The 22,266-nt window shown below is 40.7% G+C and overlaps 1 protein-coding gene across 1 annotated transcript in view; it reads left to right on the plus strand.

Moving 5' to 3' along the window:
• The window catches only part of ATR (ATR serine/threonine kinase), a 54,903-nt gene that overhangs the window by 7,771 nt on the left and 24,866 nt on the right, over positions 1 to 22,266 (plus strand). The window contains exons 6-26 of the mRNA XM_064165114.1: positions 528 to 722; positions 1,560 to 1,786; positions 3,067 to 3,219; positions 3,364 to 3,562; positions 4,802 to 5,061; positions 5,423 to 5,613; positions 5,714 to 5,814; positions 6,129 to 6,300; positions 7,630 to 7,797; positions 8,656 to 8,850; positions 9,861 to 10,046; positions 10,461 to 10,553; positions 11,986 to 12,116; positions 12,621 to 12,764; positions 13,103 to 13,196; positions 15,043 to 15,168; positions 15,694 to 15,900; positions 16,130 to 16,243; positions 17,970 to 18,085; positions 18,916 to 19,036; positions 20,454 to 20,591. Coding sequence (XP_064021184.1) covers positions 528 to 722; positions 1,560 to 1,786; positions 3,067 to 3,219; positions 3,364 to 3,562; positions 4,802 to 5,061; positions 5,423 to 5,613; positions 5,714 to 5,814; positions 6,129 to 6,300; positions 7,630 to 7,797; positions 8,656 to 8,850; positions 9,861 to 10,046; positions 10,461 to 10,553; positions 11,986 to 12,116; positions 12,621 to 12,764; positions 13,103 to 13,196; positions 15,043 to 15,168; positions 15,694 to 15,900; positions 16,130 to 16,243; positions 17,970 to 18,085; positions 18,916 to 19,036; positions 20,454 to 20,591 — 3,331 coding nt within the window. The remainder of the gene's footprint in view (positions 1 to 527; positions 723 to 1,559; positions 1,787 to 3,066; positions 3,220 to 3,363; positions 3,563 to 4,801; positions 5,062 to 5,422; positions 5,614 to 5,713; positions 5,815 to 6,128; positions 6,301 to 7,629; positions 7,798 to 8,655; positions 8,851 to 9,860; positions 10,047 to 10,460; positions 10,554 to 11,985; positions 12,117 to 12,620; positions 12,765 to 13,102; positions 13,197 to 15,042; positions 15,169 to 15,693; positions 15,901 to 16,129; positions 16,244 to 17,969; positions 18,086 to 18,915; positions 19,037 to 20,453; positions 20,592 to 22,266) is intronic.

A 22,266-nucleotide genomic window follows, 5' to 3' on the forward strand; every position in this document is an offset into this window, starting at 1 on the left:
TCTTCATCTTCATGATCTTCTTGATCTTCTCCAGCCAGTTGAGTCATCTGAATAAGCAAATCTTTTATCCACAGGGTTACCTGTCTCATTGTAGGAAAAAATCAAGTTAGTCTGGCATTATTTGCCTTTGGTGCTGTCTGTTCCCAGGTACTTTCTTGTCCCATATGTGTCTGGAAATGAGTTAAAGATTTTTTTCCATAGCCTCCCCAGGGACTGGCAGATCTAGAATTCCTTGGATCCTGTTTTTGCTTTTCTCGAAGATGAGTGTTTGCCTTTTTATAGTCATCAGGAAGCAGCCTGGTCACTGTGACCTCCCAAGGCTTGTAGAACTACACCTTTGAAGCCTTTCAGATAACTGTTTTCCATTGTACTTAACTTCAGAGTTAGTATCTTGGTCTTCTGAAGAGCATGTTTAAGACAAAGCTTCATTTGGAAGCTTTCACTGGGCAAATATCTCAGGCTTTCATATGATGATCTATCATATTCTAAAACAATGATGGAAAATAATGAATATGGTCAAATTTCAGACTGAGTCCTGTAAACATGAAATTGAAGAGCCCTCTCTGGAACGCCATCAGCAGGAAAGCTGCATCCTTAGTGTTTACCCTTGAGGAACAATCTCAGACAGAGAATATTCTTCAAACTGTAGAAGGGATTGCTGTATTTCTGCAACTGGCTGCTCTGTGCATAGTTCATTGTTCTCCCCCAACAAAATCTACCAGGTAAGGGTACGACAACACCAATCGTTTCTCATAACATCTTGTGATGTGAGGCGATTAATGCTTGTCCATGCATCAGGACAAGTTTGGATAATCATAGAATCAACCAGGTTGGAAGAGACCTCCAAAATCATCCAGTCCAACCTAGCACCCAGCCCCATCCAGTCAACTAGACCATGGCACTAAGAGCCTCATCCAGGCTTTTCTTGAAGACCTCCAGGGACAGTGCCTCCACCACCTCCCTGGGCAGCCCATTCCAATGCCAATCACTCTCTCTGGGAAGAACTTCCTCCTAACATCCAGCCTATACCTACCCTGGCACAACTTGAGACTGTGTCCCCTTGTTCTATTGCTGGTTGCCTGGGAGAAGAGGCCACCCCCCACCTGGCTACAATGTCCCTTCAGGTAGTTGTAGACAGCAATGAGGTTGCCCCTGAGCCTCCTCTTCTCCAGGCTAAACAATCCCAGCTCCCTCAGCCTCTCCTCATAGGGTTTGTGTTCCAGGCCCTTCACCAGCTTTGTTGCCCTTCTCTGGACACATTCCAGCACCTCAACATCTTTCTTGAATTGAGGGGCCCAGAACTGGACACAGTACTCAAGGTGTGGCCTGAGCAGTGCTGAGTACAGGGGCAGAATAACCTCCCTTGTCCTACTTGCCACACTGTTCCTGATGCAGGCCAGGATGCCATTGGCTCTCTTGGCCACCTGGGCACACTGCTGGCTCATCTTCAGCCTGTATGTTTTGAAGTAGTACACTTTCGTAGTAGCTTTGTCTACAAGCAGTACGGTATTAAATGTTTATGGTCTGTTGCATTCATTATATGATTTCTATTTTAACAGTATAGATCATAAAGTAACTTATCTGGGTAACTCCGACACGTGTGAGAATATGCCAAGTTCCTCAGATTCAGTGCTGAATATCCAGTTCACATGGATTTCCTCTGATTTCATCACAAGAGTAGTGAAAGTCTGCAGAAACCTGTTAGAGGCTGCTACACAGATCACTAACCTAGAACAAGTGATTGACAGACTAGTTAAAATCTTTGATGCTTTGCTTTATGCACAAGGTGAGGAATCTTTTAACCCTTGTGTTAGAACTCCAATTTGTGTACAAAGAAAAAGCTTTCTGTTTAGAGAGCTTCCTTTGCATTCCTTTTTTAACTTGATTTACTAATCTTTATCTGCATTTAACGATCTTTATCTTTACAAGAGACTACATGGAGACTGTGCTGGTTTGAGGCTAAGGGGAATATTTTACAGAGAGAAATGAAAGCCTTAGCTGTGAGAAGAAAGAAAAAAACTAACAGTACCCTATATGACCCATTCTTCTGCTGAGAAATGCAACTAGTCAAAATATAGATAAGACACTTCTCACACACTTCACAGCTCTCTCTTCAGCCTTTGCCTTCTCTCTGGCAGTCTGGTCTCTGTAGCTGCCTCTGCCTTAACTCTAAGCTGATCTAACCCTTTTTCTTCTAACCTCCTTGTCATCTCTTTTTTTTTTGACATCTCACCTCAGATCTCCATATTTATCATGTGAGATATACGTGGGTTGATCTGGTTATTTCTGAAGGGAGGGAAAGAGGCAGGGGGAAGGGAGTTTGAGTAGGGAGCCCTCCTGGCAACTCTGATTTCTGGGAGGGGTATTGTGTTTCTATGTTACTTCTAATTTGTATATAACGGTATATATTTGTGCTTGTATATTGTGCTAAGCTGTAAATGTAGCTTTGTTCTTTAACTTCCAGCTACCTGAGTCTAGTCTGGGTGATTTTCTTATGTGGGGGGAAGTGGGTGACTCCCAAACCATCACAGGGACAGTGATACAGTGAACTTCTGGCACTTTTCTTTTTAACATGCATAGAGGCAACATCCCTTATTATCTCTGTTTCATTCCAAGATTTCAAAGCTCCTGACCAACTTCAGCAAATATGACACTTCATAACTATACCAAGAGTACTAAGTACTTTCATGGGTTTCTAAAAGTAGCTAGTAGGATGAATGACAGACTACCAAAAACTGAAGTGTGATAATGAGTTCAGCTTACTGGCTGTTCCAAACTCTACCTTTGTCTTTGTACAAATCCAGAGCTACCAAAGTTGCAGTCATTCTGCTGTTTACATATTGCATGCTGTCAACCTTTCTATGATTTTTTAAGATTATTTTAATATAGCACTAAATCATTTATTATTATGTGTCTAAAGCTTAGGATATCAGTCTGTGGGAATAGTTAATCTTTGGTAGAAGACTAAGGTTTTGTAGCAAATTAAGAGTATTTAATGTTTTATAAAGAATACAGAGATAGAAAAATGTAACTTTTTTGTTGTTTTGTTGTATTTTTTCCCCCTAGTGAAAATCCTGCTAAATGATCAAATTCTTAGTAACTTGTGTGAGTTGCTATCTCTACCCTGGATTTACAGTCTTCCTGATGACTCCTCATTTAAGCCATGTGCTTTTAGTTTTGATCTTCTAGCTTTGTGTCAAAAAACTGCACAGAGTTTCTGTAAGTATACTGTAGTGTACAAAATATGATATCTGTCTGGGATTGTTCTTCTAAAGTTCTTTTCTTTTGCTCTTAATGATGATTGATGGTAGTAAAAATGTAAACCAATTGATTTGTTTTCTGTTCTTTTTTTTTTTCCTTTAGCACTCCAGGCTCAGTCACACTGTGTGTTCCTTCTGTCTCTTTTCCCAAGAAACGTTTATCTAGACCAGAGAAGATCCATTTATCATTTGGCAGTGCAAAGTCCCCATGAAATAATTCGGGCTGCTTGTGTCAAAGGATTCTCTTTCCTGCTTCATCCACCAGATATTCAGTCCTACAATATGATTCCCAAAGCTCTTTTGTATGTATTAATGTTGCTTCTCTGTGTTCATGCAGGAGAAAAATGTGCAAATAAGAAAGATAGTATAAACACACCAAAAAATCCTCTCTATTTAATTAGAATTTTCTAGATCTTCATTTCAGAAGATGGCAGCAGGATAGGTGTAAGTGACAATATCTGCAATAGAATAGTGTTCCCTCAGTGCGTCACTGTACAAATTACTTCACTGGTTGTAGACCCCATTTATAATTAACCAATTTAAATTAAGGAGGGAGATTAGCTTTGTCAGTTAAATATACCTGATATTTGTCCATATGGCTCTTAAAATCTTTCACATCTACCTTTTGTATATGCATCTTGGTGTCTTCTGTCCTACTGTATCTAAGGAGGGAGAGTAGCTTTGTCAGTTAAATATATCTGATATTTGTCCATGTGGCTCTTAAAGTCTTTGAGATCCCTCTACCTTTTGTATATGCATCTTGGTGTCTCCTGTCCTACTGTATCTAGTCTTTGATTTCTTTATAATGTGCCAGACTCACCATGCCCAGTGCTACTGTGATGGTTTGGGTGTCCCTGCCCCCTCCCTCCCCCCACCCCCTGCATTGGAAAATCACCCAGACTAAACACAGAGGCTCTGGAAATTGAATGAAGCTTTATATTTACAGCTTAGCACACTATGCAAGCAGATATTTACAGTATATACAGCTATAGACAGAAATATACAAGTCAAAAGGTAATACAGAAACACAGCAGCCCTCCCAGAAACCTGAGTCCCCAGGAGGGGCTCACAACTGCCCTTCCACCTTTCCTCTACCCCTCTACCTTATGTTTAAGGTAGTTTTGAGGGTCGGCCAGGGGGATTAGGAAGCAGGTGGATTAGTCACACAGATGGCAGGTTAGGTTTGAGAGGTGCAGCCCACAAAGCCCAGACAGCAACTCCCTTATTTATGTTTGTGTTCTTGTTCTTATACATCTCAGCAAGCCTATGAGTGAAGTAGACATCACCATTCTTTCCTTTTCACAGCCTGTAATCTTGTTCTTCTCACCAAAACATTCTAGCTAGACTCAAACTAGCACAGCTACTCAAACCCTTTAACAGAACTTAAGGGTAACTGAAAAAAGGAAGATAGTTTAGTGAGACAGATCCTTAAACTAGCCTAATAGTACTTTCAGTATAGTTAGAGAATTCAGACTATGTAGAAATACAAATTTCTAGCTAAATGATCTATTGAAACAATTTCATGTTTGTTTCCATTTCAGAAACCAAATCAAAGATGAATCTGATCTAGTCAAGGAGGCTTGTGCTGCTATAGTTGGGAAATTAGCTTGTTGTCTTTCTGGTACATACAGTGTACAACCTTCCTTAACAGACTCTGCCATTAAGCATGCTACTTGTGATATTTTATGTAGCAGCCTTACTGTGACTTCTACTCATGAAAAAACTTGTTCTGTGCAAGCCTGTGTTTTCAAGCCATTTCTTACACTCCTTGAGAACAAAGTACCAAGTTCAGTAAAGCTAGGTATGTGACTTTACCTTTAGCAAAGCCATTACTGTACCTTGCTCTATCTTTTTTTTTTCTTTCTTTTTTTGGGTAGGTATAATGGTGCTTGAAATACTTTATTTTAGTTGATTTCACTGTTACTCTTTAATATTGTCAATACATTTTTTTTTGTTTAAACTACCTTGATTTAATTTTGGTCTATAGGAGAAGATCTGCATTTCAAATATCTTATTTGGCTTGACAATATTAACTTTCTTGGTTTAAAAAAAATAACTTTATAGCTTACTTGCATCACTGTTTTGTGCATTTTAGTAGATTTTTTTTTAATAGTATTACAATTAATTTTTTTTCCTTTCCTCCTCCAACCCATGCCACCCAGCTTTTATAGAAAATATACCTCATCTTTGCAAGCATCTAGATTTTAACACTGATGAGTCCAGTGTGAAGACTCTTCTTGGGTCTTTTTTAAATCTAATGGAAGATCCAGACAAAGATGTAAGAGTGGCTTTCAGTGACTGCATAAAGAACATACTGGAATCCTTTGACTCTGAAGAAGTATTCATAAAAGAGGTGAATTCATAATTTAATTTAGTTTGATTTTCCTCATTTACTATGTTTTGGGTTTCACTCATGTCAGACAACATTTCTGGTTTGTTTTCATGCCTTCCAGCTGTTTGTTTCACGAATGAAAGAAGCCTATACAAATGCCAAAATATCAAGGAATAATGAACTTAAAGATACTTTGATTCTCACAACAGGAGATATTGGAAGGTACTTTTGATAGTATCTTAAAAATTGCAAAGTAATGTCAATTTGTGATGCAAAGTAACAGTTTTGTTCGAGTGCCAATATAAGATTAAATTGCTTGTTTCATAATCAGCCTTTGTCCAGAGCCCTTTGTGACTATACTAAGCTGTTGATTGATGTGTAGTCTACCTCATTTTATTTTGCCCTGGCATAAGAAGTACAGATAAGCAATGCAAATGCAATGATGAGTCCTTTTGCATATGATAATTGTATATTCTTATGTCATTTTATTAATATAATTCATTTTTCCTTTTAAATTCTTCTGCTTACTTCTTAAGGGCATCCAAAGGAGATTTGGTACCATTTGCCCTCTTGCACTTGCTACACTGTTTGTTGTCCAAATCAGCTTCTGTGGCTGGAGCAGCATATACAGAGATTCGATCCCTGGCCGCGGCTAAGTCCATAAAACTGCAGGCGTTTTTCAGTCAGTACAAGAAGCCTATCTGCCAGGTAACAAGGAAAGAGATGATGCTTTAGAAAGGTGCATGGTTAGGTTCTTTGTGTATTTTGAAAATGGTGTTAAAGGTAAAAATTAATAGTGTATTACAAGGTGAAATCTCATAGGAGAAGAAAGAAATTATTTAAAGAACAGAAGCCCACAAACAATCGGGAAGGAATGGAAAATCTTTTACTTTGTGACAATATTTCACCCTCACCAGAGCAGCTTTTCTGTTTTATTCCCCTGATGTTGTTGACACTTCCAAATAGATGAACTATGGTTTTTCTTGCATTGCCACAAGAGGCTGTGGTTTAAGATTGGAATTTAAGTCAGCATTTGACAGAGATAATACTGACATGATTGATTTGTTCTTTTGTTAAACCTACTACCTAAAGACAAGTTCTGTTCAGAACAAAAATTATCAAAAGCAGACTTTCCTGGGTTTTTTGTTGGTTTTTTCTTATTAAAGAATCCAGAATTATAAAATTAAATGTAGTTATGTGGATGAGTATAGAACGGTACAGGTTGGAAGGGACCTCCAGAGATCAAGTCCAACCCATCTACCAAAGCAAGATCACCTAGGGCAGGTCATGTGGGAATGAATCCAGATGGGTCTTGGAAACCTCCAGGGAAGGAGACTCTGCAACCTCTCTGGGCAGCCTGCTAAAGGGCTCCATCACCCTTACTGTAAATAAGTTTTTCTTCATGTTGAGGTGGAACTTCCTGTGTTACAGTTTGTGTGCATTGTCCCTTGTCCAATCACAGGACACCATGGAAAAGAGCCTGACTCCTTCTACTTGACAGACACCCTTGAGATGTGTATAAACATTATGATGATCCACTCTCAGTCTTTTCCAAGCTAAGCAGCCCCATATCACTCAGATTTCCTCCTTAGAGAGATGTTCCAGTCCCTTAATCATCCTCATAGCCTCTGTTGGACATCCTTTCCCTCTTGAACTTGGGAGCCCAGAACTGGACCCACTACGCCATCTGTGGTCTCCCCAGGGCAGAGCAAAGGGGTCGGGGAACCTCCCTTGACCTGCTGGCCACACTCTTCTTAATGCACCCAAGGATACCATTAGCCTTCTTGACCCCAAGGACGCATTGCCGATCCATGGATAACTTATTATCTACCAGGTCTCCCAAGGTCCTTCTTCATGGAACTGCTTTCCAGCAAGTCAGCCTGTTCTGGTGATAATCAGGTTGTGTTACAAATAACCCTAGGTGTATATACAATAAATGAGAAATAAAACCAGATGCCTGAAAGAAGATGGAAGTCTTTATTTTTAGGGAGTGAAACAAGGAAAAATAATGTTAAATACCTGTTTCTTCATGCTTAGTTCCTGGTGGAATCCCTGCACTCCAGCCAGATAACAGCATTGAGCTCTGCATGCCAGGGTAATGAGCTACAGAAACAAACAGCTGCCCACCAGAGAGAGATGGCTTTGGACATGTTGTCTGAGATTGCCAACGTATTTGATTTTCCAGATCTAAATCGCTTTCTCTCAGTAAGTTGGTTGGATCTTTATATTTATGATTTTTACTTCTCCATGTTTGTATGCTTGCCCATTTCTATTTAAGTCCACATTTTTTTCTATACCTGTCACAAATTTGAATTTATTTTTTCCCCTAGTTGCTGTTATAATATAAAATATTTTGGGATTGCTGAAAGTAGGGGCTCAAGTATAGAGGAAGAGTTTTATCGAGTAGTTCCAATGATGGTTGTAGTGATAATTCAAGTATGACAGGTGATGGAGCTAAGGTCTGGTTACTGATTGAGTAGAGATTGGAGAGATTCTTCTTAAGACTTGATTTCTACATGATGTCTGCTTTGTTTCAAATCAAGAAAGCTGTTCCTCTCTGGATAGATTTATTTTTGATCTGGTTAGGTATCTGTCTTAATTAGTGTAAGTAGATTCGTACTCATACACTTGCTGCTTGTTGGTAGATGGGAAATGCACAGCTTTAAAGTAAGCAGCATTATAATTGGCCAGTAGGTTGGTGAAGTGTTGGTGGGTAGTTGTTTTTGTGTTGTGCTTTCTGTTCTTTTGGCTTTGGTTGCCTTTTGTTGTTGAAGTATTTTGTGGTTTTTTTGCTTTAGTTTTTTCTTTTTGTTTCTTTTATGATTTTCTGGAGAATCTGGATCATGCAAAAAATGCACTTGTTGTTTGCATCTTTGTCAGTATTGATTAGATGAAACAGCTCCTTTTATTTTCTCTGCATTTTAAATAGATCTTTCCATTTTATTAAAGTTCTTCTGTATCTGTACTTATGACCAGAGATGTGTGTTGTTGCACTGACATGAAGCTGAGCCCTGGAGAGTGTTTTATGTAGTTTTCCATTAAGTGTTGTTCTCAATTTACCAGCGGACCCTGCAGGTTTTGCTCCCTGACCTTGCAGCCAAGGCTAGTCCTGCAGCCTCCATGCTTACTCGAACCATAGCCAAACAACTGAATGTAAACCGGAGAGAGATTCTAATTAATAACTTCAAATACATCTTCTCACATCTGGTCTGTTCCTGCTCCAAGGATGAGCTTGAGCGGGCACTTCATTACCTCAAGGTAAGCTGGCATTTGCTGTATGTGCAGATTAGAAGCAACAACTGATGAACAGTGACCTTTCAGTTAAGGGACTGCAAAGCACAGATGGGGAAAACATACATACATGCAGAAGTTTTGTTCTTGCTGTTTATAGTCTGGTGGGTCTGAACAACTGTTGTAGGCTATTTTGTGAGTGAAAAACTCTACAAACATGTTTTGTGTTGTGATGGTTTGGGTGCTGGAATGGGCTGCCCAGGGAGGTGGTGGAATTGCCGTCCCTGGAGCTGTTCAAGGCAGGATTGGACGTGGCACTTGGTGCTGTGTTCTAGCCTTGAGCTGTGTGGTAACAGGTTGGACTTGATGATCTCTTCCAACGCTGGTGATACTGTGAATACTGTGGGTGTTCCCTGCCCCCCTCGCTTTAGAAATCACTCAGGCTAGGCTCAGCCAGCTCTGGAAATTGAATGAAGCTTATATTTACAGCTTAGCAGAATATACAAGCAGATAGTTACAGTATATACAGTTATAGACAGAAATATACAAAATAAAACGTAATACAAAAACACAACTCCCTTCCCAGAAACCTGAGTCCCCAGGAGGGGCTCTCAACCGCCCCTTCACCTTCCCCCTACTCCTCTCAACCTTACCCCAGTCCCAAGGAAGAATGGAGGTTCGTCCAGGGGGTTAGGAAGCAAAGTGGATTAGTCCAGAATCGAGGGTGAGGTTAGAGCATAAGAAGCAGCTCAGCCAGTGGCCCCAGTGCAAGTGGTTATCTAATGTTTTTATTTCTTGTTCCTATACATCTCAGCAAGCCTGTGAGCGAAGTAGGCATCACCATTGTTTTTCTTCCACAGCCTGTAATCTAGTTCTTCTCACCAAAACGTTCTAGCCTGCTTCAAACTAGCACACGTGTAACATTGAGCTGACTGGAAGCTTTTTCTTTGATTTTTGTGGTAAATAGACAAGAGCCTCTTGATGTGCTAGTTTGTGAAGAAATGAAGACTTGGCTTCTGTTTGCTTTTTGATTATAGAATGAGACGGAGATAGAACTGGGCAGCTTGCTGAGACAAGACTACCAGGGACTGCATAATGAACTACTGCTCCGTATAGGTGAACATTATCAACAAGTCTTCAATGGTTTGTCGATATTGGCTTCGTTTGCATCTCATGATGATCCCTATCAGGGACCCAGAGAAATAACATCACCTGAACAGATGGTAAGAATTTTAAATATTCATGTTCAGCTTTCTTCAATACTTTTTTTTTCCCTTTAGAATGGCAAATTGTCTTATCTCAAACTCTGAACATCACTTTTTTGAAGCAAAAAGTGGAGGAAAATCTGGCATTTCATATGAAATGTGTTATGAAAGGCAGATATGTACCAGTTATGCATTAAAAAAAACAAACCCACAAAACAATCTGAGTAAAACCCCAAACAGACATCCCCCATCCTCAAAATCCTACTGAAAATAAGTAAGAGTCTTTCCTTGACACTGATAGAGAGCAGTGTTGTATGGATTTGCTGTCTCTTTCAGAATTAGCATTTCATAATTGCTTTTTAATTTCTTAAGCTGAGGAATCTGTTAGTAGTAAAGTTATTTGACTTATTTACTTTTTCTCCTTCTCCACAGGGTGATTATCTGCAACCTAAGTTGCTTGGTATCTTGGCTTTTTTCAACATGCAGTTACTGAGCTCCAGTGTTGGCATTGAGGATAAAAAAATGGTGTGTGAACCTGATTTTTGATATTAAACCAAAGATAAGCAAGGGCTGTTTCAATATTCCAGGCTCACTACTGTGATTCTGCAGCTGTCTCTGAAGTCTCAAAGACACTGATACTCTGTGTAAGCTCAAAAGGGTTTGGTTTGCTTCTGCAGCAGTTGGCTGATGCACATATATGAGTCAGACAAGGTAGTTATGGAGGAGGAACCTAAGTGTATGTTTGGTATGTGTGAAACACAGTGGAGGGTGAGAGAATATGGGAGAGAAGTGGAGTTACTGCAGGGAACTGGGTCATAAGGGTACCAGAGGGCAAAGCTAAAGAAAATACCATGCACATGTATGAGAAACTAGATTTTATTGGGATTTCTTCTCACAGGACAGCTCCATTAATCTTCACACTAGAGAGCATTTAGAGCAATTTGAGATCACAATTTAAGATTGAAGTCTGAACATTCTGCCTCTTACCACGAGAGGGGCCTTTTGACCACCTCACAGAGGTAGTGCAGGTGCTTTCTGTGGAGAGTTTTTCAGTGCTAGAATGTGTGTGACCTTTACACCCATGGCCTACATTTTGTCTGTTGTTCCCTAAAGCTTTATGCATCTCAGATATCCACAATTAGATACTCTCATTTTCATGGCCTCATGTTCTTAATTTGTATAGCATTGCTTCTGCTGCACCTTCTGTCTTTTCTGGTTCTGGTTTGTGGGGTTTTTTTTGTTGTTGTTCTTGGTGAGTTTCACTGAGCTTTCTCAAGCTTAGGTTTGTTCCTGTGTTCCTGTTTGTCATGGTGGACATTGTACTACCTTGTTTGGTGCACTGTTACACGGACTGGAGTATCTCCTGGTTTTCCTCCATCTCAGCATTTCTCTTCTGTCCTTCGTTAACCTCACTGACAACTGATCTATAACCTGTTCTCTGAGGCATACCAGTCACTTCTGCAAGTTAGTTCTCTTGGTTTGGTTGGTTGGTTTAAATGCAGGTTTGTTTCTGTCTGCATTCCTGTGTGAGGTACCCTGGGTGATTCTGTCTTGGCAGGGAGGTTGGACTTGATTATCTCTGGAGGTCTCTGCCAAGCTCTAAAGTTCTGTGATTTCCAAAACCTGCTGTTCTCACTTTCAGAAACTTCAGACATACAGACAAGCATGTCTTGTAACAGTCTTCTATAACAATTAACTCCCTTGATATCCACACTTCTTCCTTCTTCAATGTGTCACCAGCCTAAATAACAACTTTTCACTTGATATTACTGCTATTGCAAATTCCCTTTCATTCTCTTTTCTTCTATTTCCCAAATTCTTTATTGAAATATCAAAATGAATTTTATGTCTTGTAATGTATGATTTCTCAACTCAGGGTGGATTGGTTTTACTAGACAATACAGCTTGCATAAGTTTTGCTATCTAATACAGTAAAATGACATTTATTTATGTCTAGGCTTTAAACAGTCTGATGTCTTTAATGAAGCTCATGGGTCCCAAACACATCAGTTCAGTAAGAGTGAAGATGATGACTACACTCAGAACAGCTCTAAGATACAAGGATGACTTTCCAGAACTGTGTTGCAGGTGAACTGATAATGTACCCAAGTGGGGACATAACCAGCTGTTTCTGTCCTTGAGTACACTTTTGTTTTCACAGAATGCTTTAGGTTGGAAGGGACCTCAAAGCTCATTCAGTTCCAACTCCCTGCCATAGGCGGGGACGCTTCCCACTGGAACAGGACACCTCTGGGGAGGGAGCATCCACAACCTCCCTGGGCAACCTGTGCCAGTGTCTCACCACCCTCACTGGAAAGAACCCTTTCCTAACATCTACTTTGAATCTTCCCTCTGCCAGTTTAAACCTATTACACCTCATCCTGTCTTTACAAGACCTTGTAAATAGTCCCTTCCCAGCCTTACAGTAGTTCCCCTTCAGATACTGGAAGGTCACTATAAGGTCTCCTCAAAGCCTTCTCTTCTCCAGACAGAGCTAAAATAACTTAAAATGTTTCTCTTGACTAACCTTAAATGTCTTCATGCAAACAAGAATCCTTGATTGCTATTGTTTTGTTGTCCTTTCTTGTTCAGAGCCTGGGATTGTTTCGTTCGAAGTCTGGACCATTCCTACCTTGGCTCCTTGCTTAGTCATGTGATAGTAGCATTATTGCCCCTTATACACATCCAGCCAAAGGAAACTACAGCAGTGTTTCACTTCCTCATAGTTGAGAACAGGTACTCTATAAAATATTGGCAGTTGTATGGATTAAATCCTGTAATAGGAATGGGGGCTACCTTACATTAAAGTTGTGTAGCACTGACATGAGATGTAAAATTGCCATTTTAAATTGTATTTGAGGTTAGATGATAGCCTCATCTGAAAAGCTTTTTTTATCCTGTCCCTATGAAAATCTATGATGCTGTGGCCAAGTTACAACCCACTCAGACCCCTTCCCCTGCCAGATTTTCTGATTCTGTATCTTTGCTGGTACAGAAAGTTACATTCTTAAGATTTTTCTGATCCAACTAATGTTTACTGTGTTTTTTTTATGTGCTTATTTGGTAACCATTAGAGATGCTGTACGAGACTTTTTACATGAAATATATTTTCTGCCTGACATTCCGGAACTAAAAGAAATTCAAGTTGTCCTTCAAGAATACAGAAAGGTACAGCATCTTTTGTTTATTGATTTTTCAAAGCATCAAACATATTCATGATGAGGAAAACACCTGAAGTTTATTGACAGCCAGCAGTGTGCCCAGGTGGCCAAGAGAGCCAGTGGCATCCTGGCCTGCATCAGGAATGGTGTGGTCAGCAGGAGCAGGGAGGTCATTCTGCCCCTGTATTCTGCACTGGTTAGACCACACCTCGAGTACTGTGTTCAGTTCTGGGCCCCCCAGTTTAGGAAGGACATTGAGATGCTTGAGCGTGTCCAGAGAAGGGCGACGAGGCTGGGGAGAGGCCTTGAGCACAGCCCTACGAGGAGAGGCTGAGGGAGCTGGGATTGGTTAGCCTGGAGAAGAGGAGGCTCAGGGGTGACCTTATTGCTGTCTACAACTACCTGAGGGGTGGTTGTGGCCAGGAGGAGGTTGCTCTCTTCTCTCAGGTGGCCAGCACCAGAACAAGAGGACACAGCCTCAGGCTACGCCAGGGGAAATTTAGGCTGGAGGTGAGGAGAAAGTTCTTCCCTGAGAGAGTCATTGGACACTGGAATGGGCTGCCCGGGGAGGTGGTGGAGTCGCCGTCCCTGGAGCTGTTCAAGGCAGGATTGGACGTGGCACTTGGTGCCATGGTCTAGCCTTGAGCTCTGTGGTAAAGGGTTGGACTTGATGATCTGTGAGGTCTCTTCCAACCCTGATGATACTATGAAATAATATTTATTGATAGCTGGAAATAATATTTATCTGCCTCCAAAACAAAAGAATACTTTGAGCTGGTTTTTGGTCCTTTAGGAGTGAAATATGCTCATGTTTTAACAGGCTTATTTCTGTAGCCTCTCCTGAACACTGACTTCTCATCTTCTGAGACTAAAGAGATTGTGAGATTAAAAGTATGAGCTATAGTAATAATCACATTATAAGATTGTGTTACTTTTAAGTCGATCCATCTTCCATATTCCTTTTAAAGATAATGAAGTGTCTATTTTTAGGAGTACTTTGTGATCGATTTCTTTTGCTTGCCCTCAGAATAGATAGGGAATAGATGAAAGTAGTAATTATTATTGGATGGGAATGAGGTAATGAAGTTTTTTACTTCTGATTCTAGATAGTGAGGTTCTGATTTATATTATAAAGATGATGTAAATAAAAATTACAGCACCTTTCTGAGGCAAGCATTTAAAGAAATAGACAGAAGACATGGATGGATGAAGGCAAAAACCAAAGAATGATTTGCATTGGAAGGGACCTTAAAGATCATCTAGCTCCAACACTCATGCAGTGGGCAGGGACACCAGGCTGCTCAAGATCCTGTCCTTGAACAACTCCAAGGAGGGAGCATCCACAATCTCCCTGGGCAACCTGTTCTAGTGTCTCACCATCCTCACTGTAAAGAACTTCTTGCTGATGTCTCCCTTCTTACAGCTTAGATTGATTGCCCCTTCACTTATCACTACAAGCCCATATAAAAGGTCCTTTCACAGATTTCCTGTAGGCTCTCTCCAGGTACTTAAAGGTGGCTGTAAGGTCTCCCCAGAGCCTTTTTTTCTTCAAGCTGAACAACCCAGAACTGGACACAGTGTTTCAGCTGGGATCTCAGAAGAGCAGAGTGGCAGGATCACCTTGCTCATCCTGCTTGACATACTTGTGATGCAGCCCAGGGCATAGTTGGCCTGGGCTGCAAGCACCCATTGCCAGCTCACTTTGAATTTTTCATCAGCTGACACCCACAAGTCCTCAAAGAATGCAGGCAGAAAAGTAGTTTGCATGTGTTCTCATTTGTGTTTTTTGAAGTAACACTTAACTGTTTTCCTGTTATATGTAATGCAAACTTCTCATGTTTTATTTTGTTCAGGAGTCCTCCAAATGCACTGACTTGCAAACAGCACTGCAGCTCTCCATGAGAGCTATTCAGCATGAGAACGTGGATGTTCGTATTCATGCACTTACCAGCTTGAAGGAAACACTGTATAGAAATCAGGTATAGAAAACCTTCCTCAGTAGTGTGAGTAGTTCAGACCCCAATAAGATGCTAGGGGGCTGAGGGCAGGGAAACTCTGACTGTGAATGAAGAAATGTTCAACAAATGGGAAACAGTAAGGATACAAATGGCAGCTGAAGTAGAAGGTATGACAACAGCTGAATGAATGCAATTGAAAGTATCAACACGTGAAGGGGCAGTTAAGTGAAAATGAATGTAGGAAAAAAGAGAGGCTCTTGAGACACAGAAAGAAAATGAAATTAGTAGGGAAGTGTATGATAATGAAACACCCTGATTAATTGAGGCTCAAATCCCTCATTAATTTATTTGTACTTCCTAGGATAAATAAACAATAACAAATTCCTTTTGGGTGGTTGGACTATAGCTACAGTGCCAGTATTAGAATCACTAACCTAAAGCCATGGGTAAATGAGACACAAAGTAAGACCAAGCTGCAGATGGAAAATTTATGGGATTAGAATAACTTATTGTTCAATAACTCCTTTTTATTTTTCAACTTCCTAGGAACAGTTGATAAAGTATGTGACAGACAGTGAGACTGTGGAGCCAGTCATCTCCCAGCTGGTAACTGTACTTCTCATTGGCTGCCAGGATGCCAATTCTCAAGCCCGACTCCTTTGTGGAGAATGTTTAGGTGAACTGGGAGCCATAGATCCTGGCAGGCTTGATTTTTCCACAAGTGAAACTCAAGGAAAACATTTTACATTTGTGGTAAGAAGTGTTGCTATATTAGTTCACAGGAGTTTAGAAGTTTAAGATGAAGGATTTTTTTTAGTAGTACTTAGATAAGAGGTTTCCTACTCCTTTAGAACCTCTGAAAATCTATACTTGCTTTCTCATCTAAATCAGTTTGGAGTCAGGCTTCAAAGTGACTACTTAGAGATTAAAGGTACAGCTATTACTCTGTTTTAGTAAAACTGATGTTCTGTTTGTGCTTGAGGCTGGTGTGGAGGATCCAAATTTTGCCTATGGATTATTAATGGAACTAACCAGAGCATTTCTTGCTTATGCTGATAATGTTCGTGCACAGGACTCTGCAGCATATGCCATTCAGGTAAGATATGTTGCTAGCTTTGTATTTTCTCTTCACAAATGATTTCCTATCACACCTGTGATGGTTTGGGTGTTCTCTGCCCCCCCACACTTTAGAAATCACCCAGACTAGACTCAGCCGGCTCTGGAAATATAACTGAAGTTTATATTTATAGCTAGCACAATATGCAGGCAGATATTTACAGTATATACAGTTATAGACAGAAATATACAAGTTAAAGGTAATACAGAAACACAACTCCCCTCCCAGAAACCTGAGTCCCCAGGAGGGGCTCTCAACCGCCCCTTCACCTTCCCCATACCCCTCTCAACCTTACCCCAGTCCCAAGGAAGAATGGAGGTTTGGTCAAAGGGTTAGGAAGCAAAGTGGATTAGCCCAAAATGGAGGGTGAGGTTAGAGAGATGCAGCTCAGCCAGCAGCCCCAGCCAGAGTGATTATCTAATGTTTTTATTTCTTGTTCCTATACCTCTCAGCAAGACTGTGAGCAAAGCAGACATCACCACTGTTTCCCTTCCACAGCCTGTAATCTAGTTCTTCTCACCAAAACACTCTAGCTAGCTTCAAACTAGCACAACACCAAACTTAGAATGATGCAATATAAATGTACATTTTGAAGTACCTGGTTAAGCATTTGAAACGTCTCCCATACAGCTTTAAATTGCAATGTGAAAGGTTATTCAAGATAGCATTTTGAGGCTTTTAAACTCCCAGGACTCACTTAAAATTCTGGGGATTGGTCAGATAAAAGCTCTGTCTGCTTTTGTGTCACAATATTTTAGGAGAGGCCTGATGTTTCAGAGGTAAGTTAACAGTCCATCCACATGTAGTGATTCAAGGAGCAATCCTGAGAGTGACTTCAAAATGGTTCAGGTTCCATAGGCAGAGATAAAAAGCACAGTATCACAGTATCACCAAGGTTGGAAGAGACCTCACAGATCATCAAGTCCAACCCTTTACCACAGAGCTCAAGGCTAGACCATGGCACCAAGTGCCACGTCCAACCTTGCCTTGAACAGCCCCAGGGACGACGACTCCACCACCTCCCCGGGCAGCCCATTCCAGTGTCCAATGACTCTCTCAGTGAAGAACTTTCTCCTCACCTCCAGCCTAAATTTCCCCTGGCGCAGCCTGAGGCTGTGTCCTCTCGTTCTGGTGCTGGCCACCTGAGAGAAGAGAGCAACCTCCTCCTGGCCACAACCACCCTTCAGAGAGCCTTCAGTAAGCATTCCTACAAGGATTTCTGCTTACACTTTTAGGAAGCAACTGAAAGGGAATACACCCTTCTTTTCAGACTCCAGTCTTTTGTGCTGGTTTGCCAACTCCAAGCTGGTTTGGTTGTTATTTGGGTTTTTTAATTATTGTACATATCTTTGTGAGAGCTTCAGGGCAATTCTTTGCTTTGGGAGAAAATAAATAGCCTCATGTAGTCCATGGAGTGAGAAAAATTCATTACCTTGTGCACAAAGAGGAATCAGACTAACTTCTGGTTTATTGACAGGTGTGAGGAAAGGGGTAACTGGAGGAAGCAATGTTACTTGAAATCAGCACTTCCTAGTAACAGGGGATTAACAATGCTAGAGGAAAGTTTTTTGTGGTCCTAATTTCTGAATTAAGCATTCTGTGATTTGAGTCTCATTGCTTCTGTACATACACCAGATTTTGTTATTACTGTGGTCATCAAATCTTTTCATTGCTAACTTGGCCATGTAAAATTCTGTATTTTCAGGAGTTACTGTCGATCTATGACTGTAGAGACACAAATACTGACAGCCCAGGCTCCAGGCTTTGGAGGAGGTTTCCTGAACATGTGCAGGAGATCTTGGAACCCCACTTAAATACAAGGTGTGTGACAGCTGAAGCAATATTTTTTCATAAAAGCACTTTTTTTTTCTTCTCCAGGCTATCAATAACATAATTTGGTTTTATGATGGTTGCTTTTCTGCAAAGAGTGATATGTGTATACAAAATTCAAAGAATGTTGCCTTATATAAAGTTGAATTAGCACTTTGAATATAATTCTCTAGAAACTATACAAGCAGAATCCTGGATTCATGCTTTGCCCAGATCTGTCTTTGTCCCCAAGACATTGTCTTAGACAATGTTTTCAACCTTTTGTTTCTGTTTTCTTTCCTCTGTACAAATTCTTACTTGGATCCATTAACATCATTTTACTGCTACTCTTTGTAGAAGTAGGAGTAGCTCAATAGGCTTTAATTTAACTTTTCTTTTTGTTGAATTAATGATAAAAACAATATGAAGAAGACTTCAAATTACTTCTGCACTTAAATTTGAAATAATCAACAATCTTCCTTTCTGTTTTCTATGACAAGATTTGTCTTCTTGGAAAACAAACCCTTTGACAGTTCTTGGTTCTTATGTGTTCTGGTTTTGACAAGAAAAGTCCAATACTCAAATATTTCTCAAACTGCAGTTCTTAAGATTGATTTGAACAGCACTTTGAAGTATATCTAGAAATTCTGGTAACATGTTAGGTTGGTTGTATTTCATGTTGTGTTTTAAGAAGCTCTAGAATAAAAATTGTTGATTGCTCAAAGTATTTTCTTAACTCATGTTGAGAAGGTGAAACTTAATATTATTTCAGTTAGGGAACATCATAATTACCAATGTGCTATTTGTTTTCAGTGTACTAAATGGATATTTCAAAATTACAGGTACAAGAGTTATCAAAAGGCTATAAATTGGTCCAAGGTGAAGAAGCCAATTTACTTAAGCAAATTAGGGGATAATTTTGCAGAATGGTCAGCAACTTGGGCAGGTTACCTTATAACAAAGGTAAGGGAAAAGGGGTAATTGGAAAAGACCTTAAAGGCATTGTGTCAAACCATAACCTAATATCTCCCTGTACACAACTGTTAGACCATGTCCTTAAGCACCTCAACCAAACATCTTTTGAACACCTCCAGGGCTGGTAACTCCAACACTACCCTGAGCAGTCTATTCCAGTGTCCACTGACCCTTTCAGTGAGGAAATTTTTCATAATATCCAATATAAACCTTCCCTACTGCAACTTCAGACCAAGAGATCTATGTTGGTTTATACAACATAGATCTTCAACCTTGTTTTGGCTTCTGGATATGCCTATTTGCTATTAGGCCTGTTAAAGCACTTTCTACATCTTGCACCACTAAGATAGCCTCACACCTTCCTGTCCCCAGCAGTGTTGCTTCTTGACTGGGCTTCACAAATGGTGTCAAAGCCACAAGTCTAGAAAGTTTGCTCTTGTCCAGAGACTCTTGTGTAGATGAGGGCACTGACAAATGCTTCTGAAAAGTATCTGAAATGCTTCTTAGTTTCTGAAAGATTTCTTTTATTTCTTTATAGATCCACAGTCCCAGCATAAAAAACAAACAAGCAAACAAACAAAAAAACCCCTAAGCCACCAACTTGTGTCTTTGTTCCTTTCCCTTTCACCTTTCCAACATAAGTGACCCACCAAAAATTTCACTTCTAAGTTAGCTGCATAAAGAAGTGAATTTAATCACGATAGCTCAGTAGCTATTTCCTTCTATTTCAGACAAAAGTTGAATGCCTTCACAGAATCATAGAATGGTTTGGGTTGGAAGGGACCTGAAAGATCATCTAGTTCCACCCCCGCTGTCACGGGCAGGGACACCTTTCACTCAACCAAGGCCCTGTTTGGTCTGGCCTTGACACCACCAGGGAAGGGACATCTACAATCTCCATTGGGGAGCCTGTACCAGTGTCTCACCACCCTCACTGTAAAGAATTTCTTCCTAATCTCCAGTCTAAATCTCTCTTCCACCTCAAAGCCATTGCCCCTCCTCCTGTCATGACAAACCCTTGTGAAAGTCCCTCCCCAGCTTTCTTGTAAGCCCACTTCATATTTCCTACTTCTTGTAAACTTTTAAGGGTAGCAGGGAGGGTGACTGCAACAGCAGACTCAGCCTCAAGGCTTTTTCTACAGCCAGTGGAAACTCACAGTGGTGTAGAAAACACTTCTGTGTGTAGAACATGTAAGTAATGCTTTTTGTGGTGTCAGAATTTAGTATATTCAATAGCAGCTGGCATCTCTGCTGCAAGTTTAAGTCTGATAATCCTTCTGTAGGAGGCAAGTGTCTGAAAATTATTTGATGGAACAGAATTTGTACTTGTCAACCAAAAGCAACCTGTTCATTGTTCAAGCATTTGCACTGCAGCAATGATACTGGAAACGATGTTTTTCTATAGGTGCGACATGATCTGGCCAGAAAAGTTTTTGATTGTTGCAGTATTATGATGAAGAATGACTATAAAGTGACAATTTATCTGCTTCCACACATCCTTGTTTATGTTTTGTTGGGATGCAGTCAAGAGGATCAACAAGAGGTGAGATGCATAACATAGTAGTGTTCTTCACGGCAGTGTTGAGGAACTGTTCTTCCTAAGAGCTGCTCAGCAGTGCAGAATGACTGTAGACTGACAGAAGATAAGTTGTAGAGGTGTTAAACCTCTTTTCCTATGTTACTAGTATAAAATTTCTTCCAAGACTTGAATATACTCACACAGGTTTGTGTGGAACTAGGTTTATGTGGATTTCCATCTATTCTTCAGCAGGGCCTACTATGAGATATTATGCAGTTAATTATGACTGCAGCAACATTAAGAATTAGAATGCTACAGAGAGGAAGTGAGTGCAGCACAAACAAGGAATAAATTGAACTTGTGTGCTTTCAAGAATTCAGACCCATAATTTTTCCTCTCCTTTGCATGTACTTATAAATTAAGTGGAAAAACTGTTTGGCTACCAGATTCATGCAGAGCAGAATTTCTAGGTTCCCTGTAGCAAAGGAGGGATGTGACACAAAAAAGTCATTCCCTCAGCTTGCTTTCAGTTAGCTTTAACAGAAGTGTAAGAGACTGGAGAATACTCCATTAATTTGAAATTTCACAATTAAGATACCTGTTTTTAAACAGTGTGGCTGTCTAGAGATGTGTGATGATTCTTCTTGTCTGAGCAAGTACAGCCACAGTAAGCATCTGTTCTCTGTGTTAACTCATTCTATTGACTAAAACAAACAGGAAGCAGATCTTTCAGCATGGTATTTACATAAATGTAAGTGAAAAATAGATCTGTGACTTAGTAGTCAGTAGATCATAGAATCCCAGAATTGTTTTGGTTGGGAAAGACTTCTGAGATTATTGAGTCCAACTTTCAACCTAACACCATTATGGCTGTTAAACCACGTCCCAGAGTGTGAGATCCACATGTTTCTTGAACTCCTCCAGGGATGGTGACACCACCACCTCCCTGGGCAGTCTGTTTCAGTGCCTGACCAGATAACCAGGTAACTTGACTCTTCTCAAGCTTTGAAGTATTGCATGCTTAGCAGAAGGGCAGCAGTGTTCGTTGTGTCTTGGAACCTATAAAGTCAATAATTGTGCTGGCTATTCCAAAGTCAAAAGTTTGCTTTGCAAAGGCTTCCTTCTCTATGGCATCTGCTGACAACAGCAGTTACTTAGAATCATAGAATCAACCAGGTTGGAAGAGACATCCAAGATCATCCAGTCCAACTTAGCACCCAGCCCTAGCCAGTCATCTAGACCATGGCACAAAGTGCCTCATCCAAGCTTTGCTTGAACACCTCCAGGGATGGTGACTCCACTATCTCGCTGGGCAGCCCATTCCAATGCCAATCACTCTCTCTGTGAAGAACTTCCTCCTAACATCCAGCCTATACCTACCCTGGCACAACTTGAGACTGTGTGCCCTTGTTCTGTTGCTGGTTGCCTGGGAGAAGAGCCCAACCCCCACCTGGCTACAACCTCCCTTCAGGTAGTTGTAGACAGCAGTGAGGTCACCCCTGAGCCTCCTCTTCTTCAGGCTGCACACCCCCAGCTCCCTCAGCCTCTCCTCACAGGGCTGTGCTCCAGGCCCCTCCCCAGCTTTGTTGCCCTTCTCTGGACATGTTCCAGCACCTCAACATCTCTCTTGAATTGAGGAGCCCAGAACTGGACGCAGCAGTCAAGGTGTGGCCTGACCAGTGCTGAGTACAGGGGCAGA

This window comes from Pogoniulus pusillus, chromosome 26 (genome assembly GCF_015220805.1).
Source record: "Pogoniulus pusillus isolate bPogPus1 chromosome 26, bPogPus1.pri, whole genome shotgun sequence".
Classification (NCBI taxonomy): domain Eukaryota; kingdom Metazoa; phylum Chordata; class Aves; order Piciformes; family Lybiidae; genus Pogoniulus; species Pogoniulus pusillus.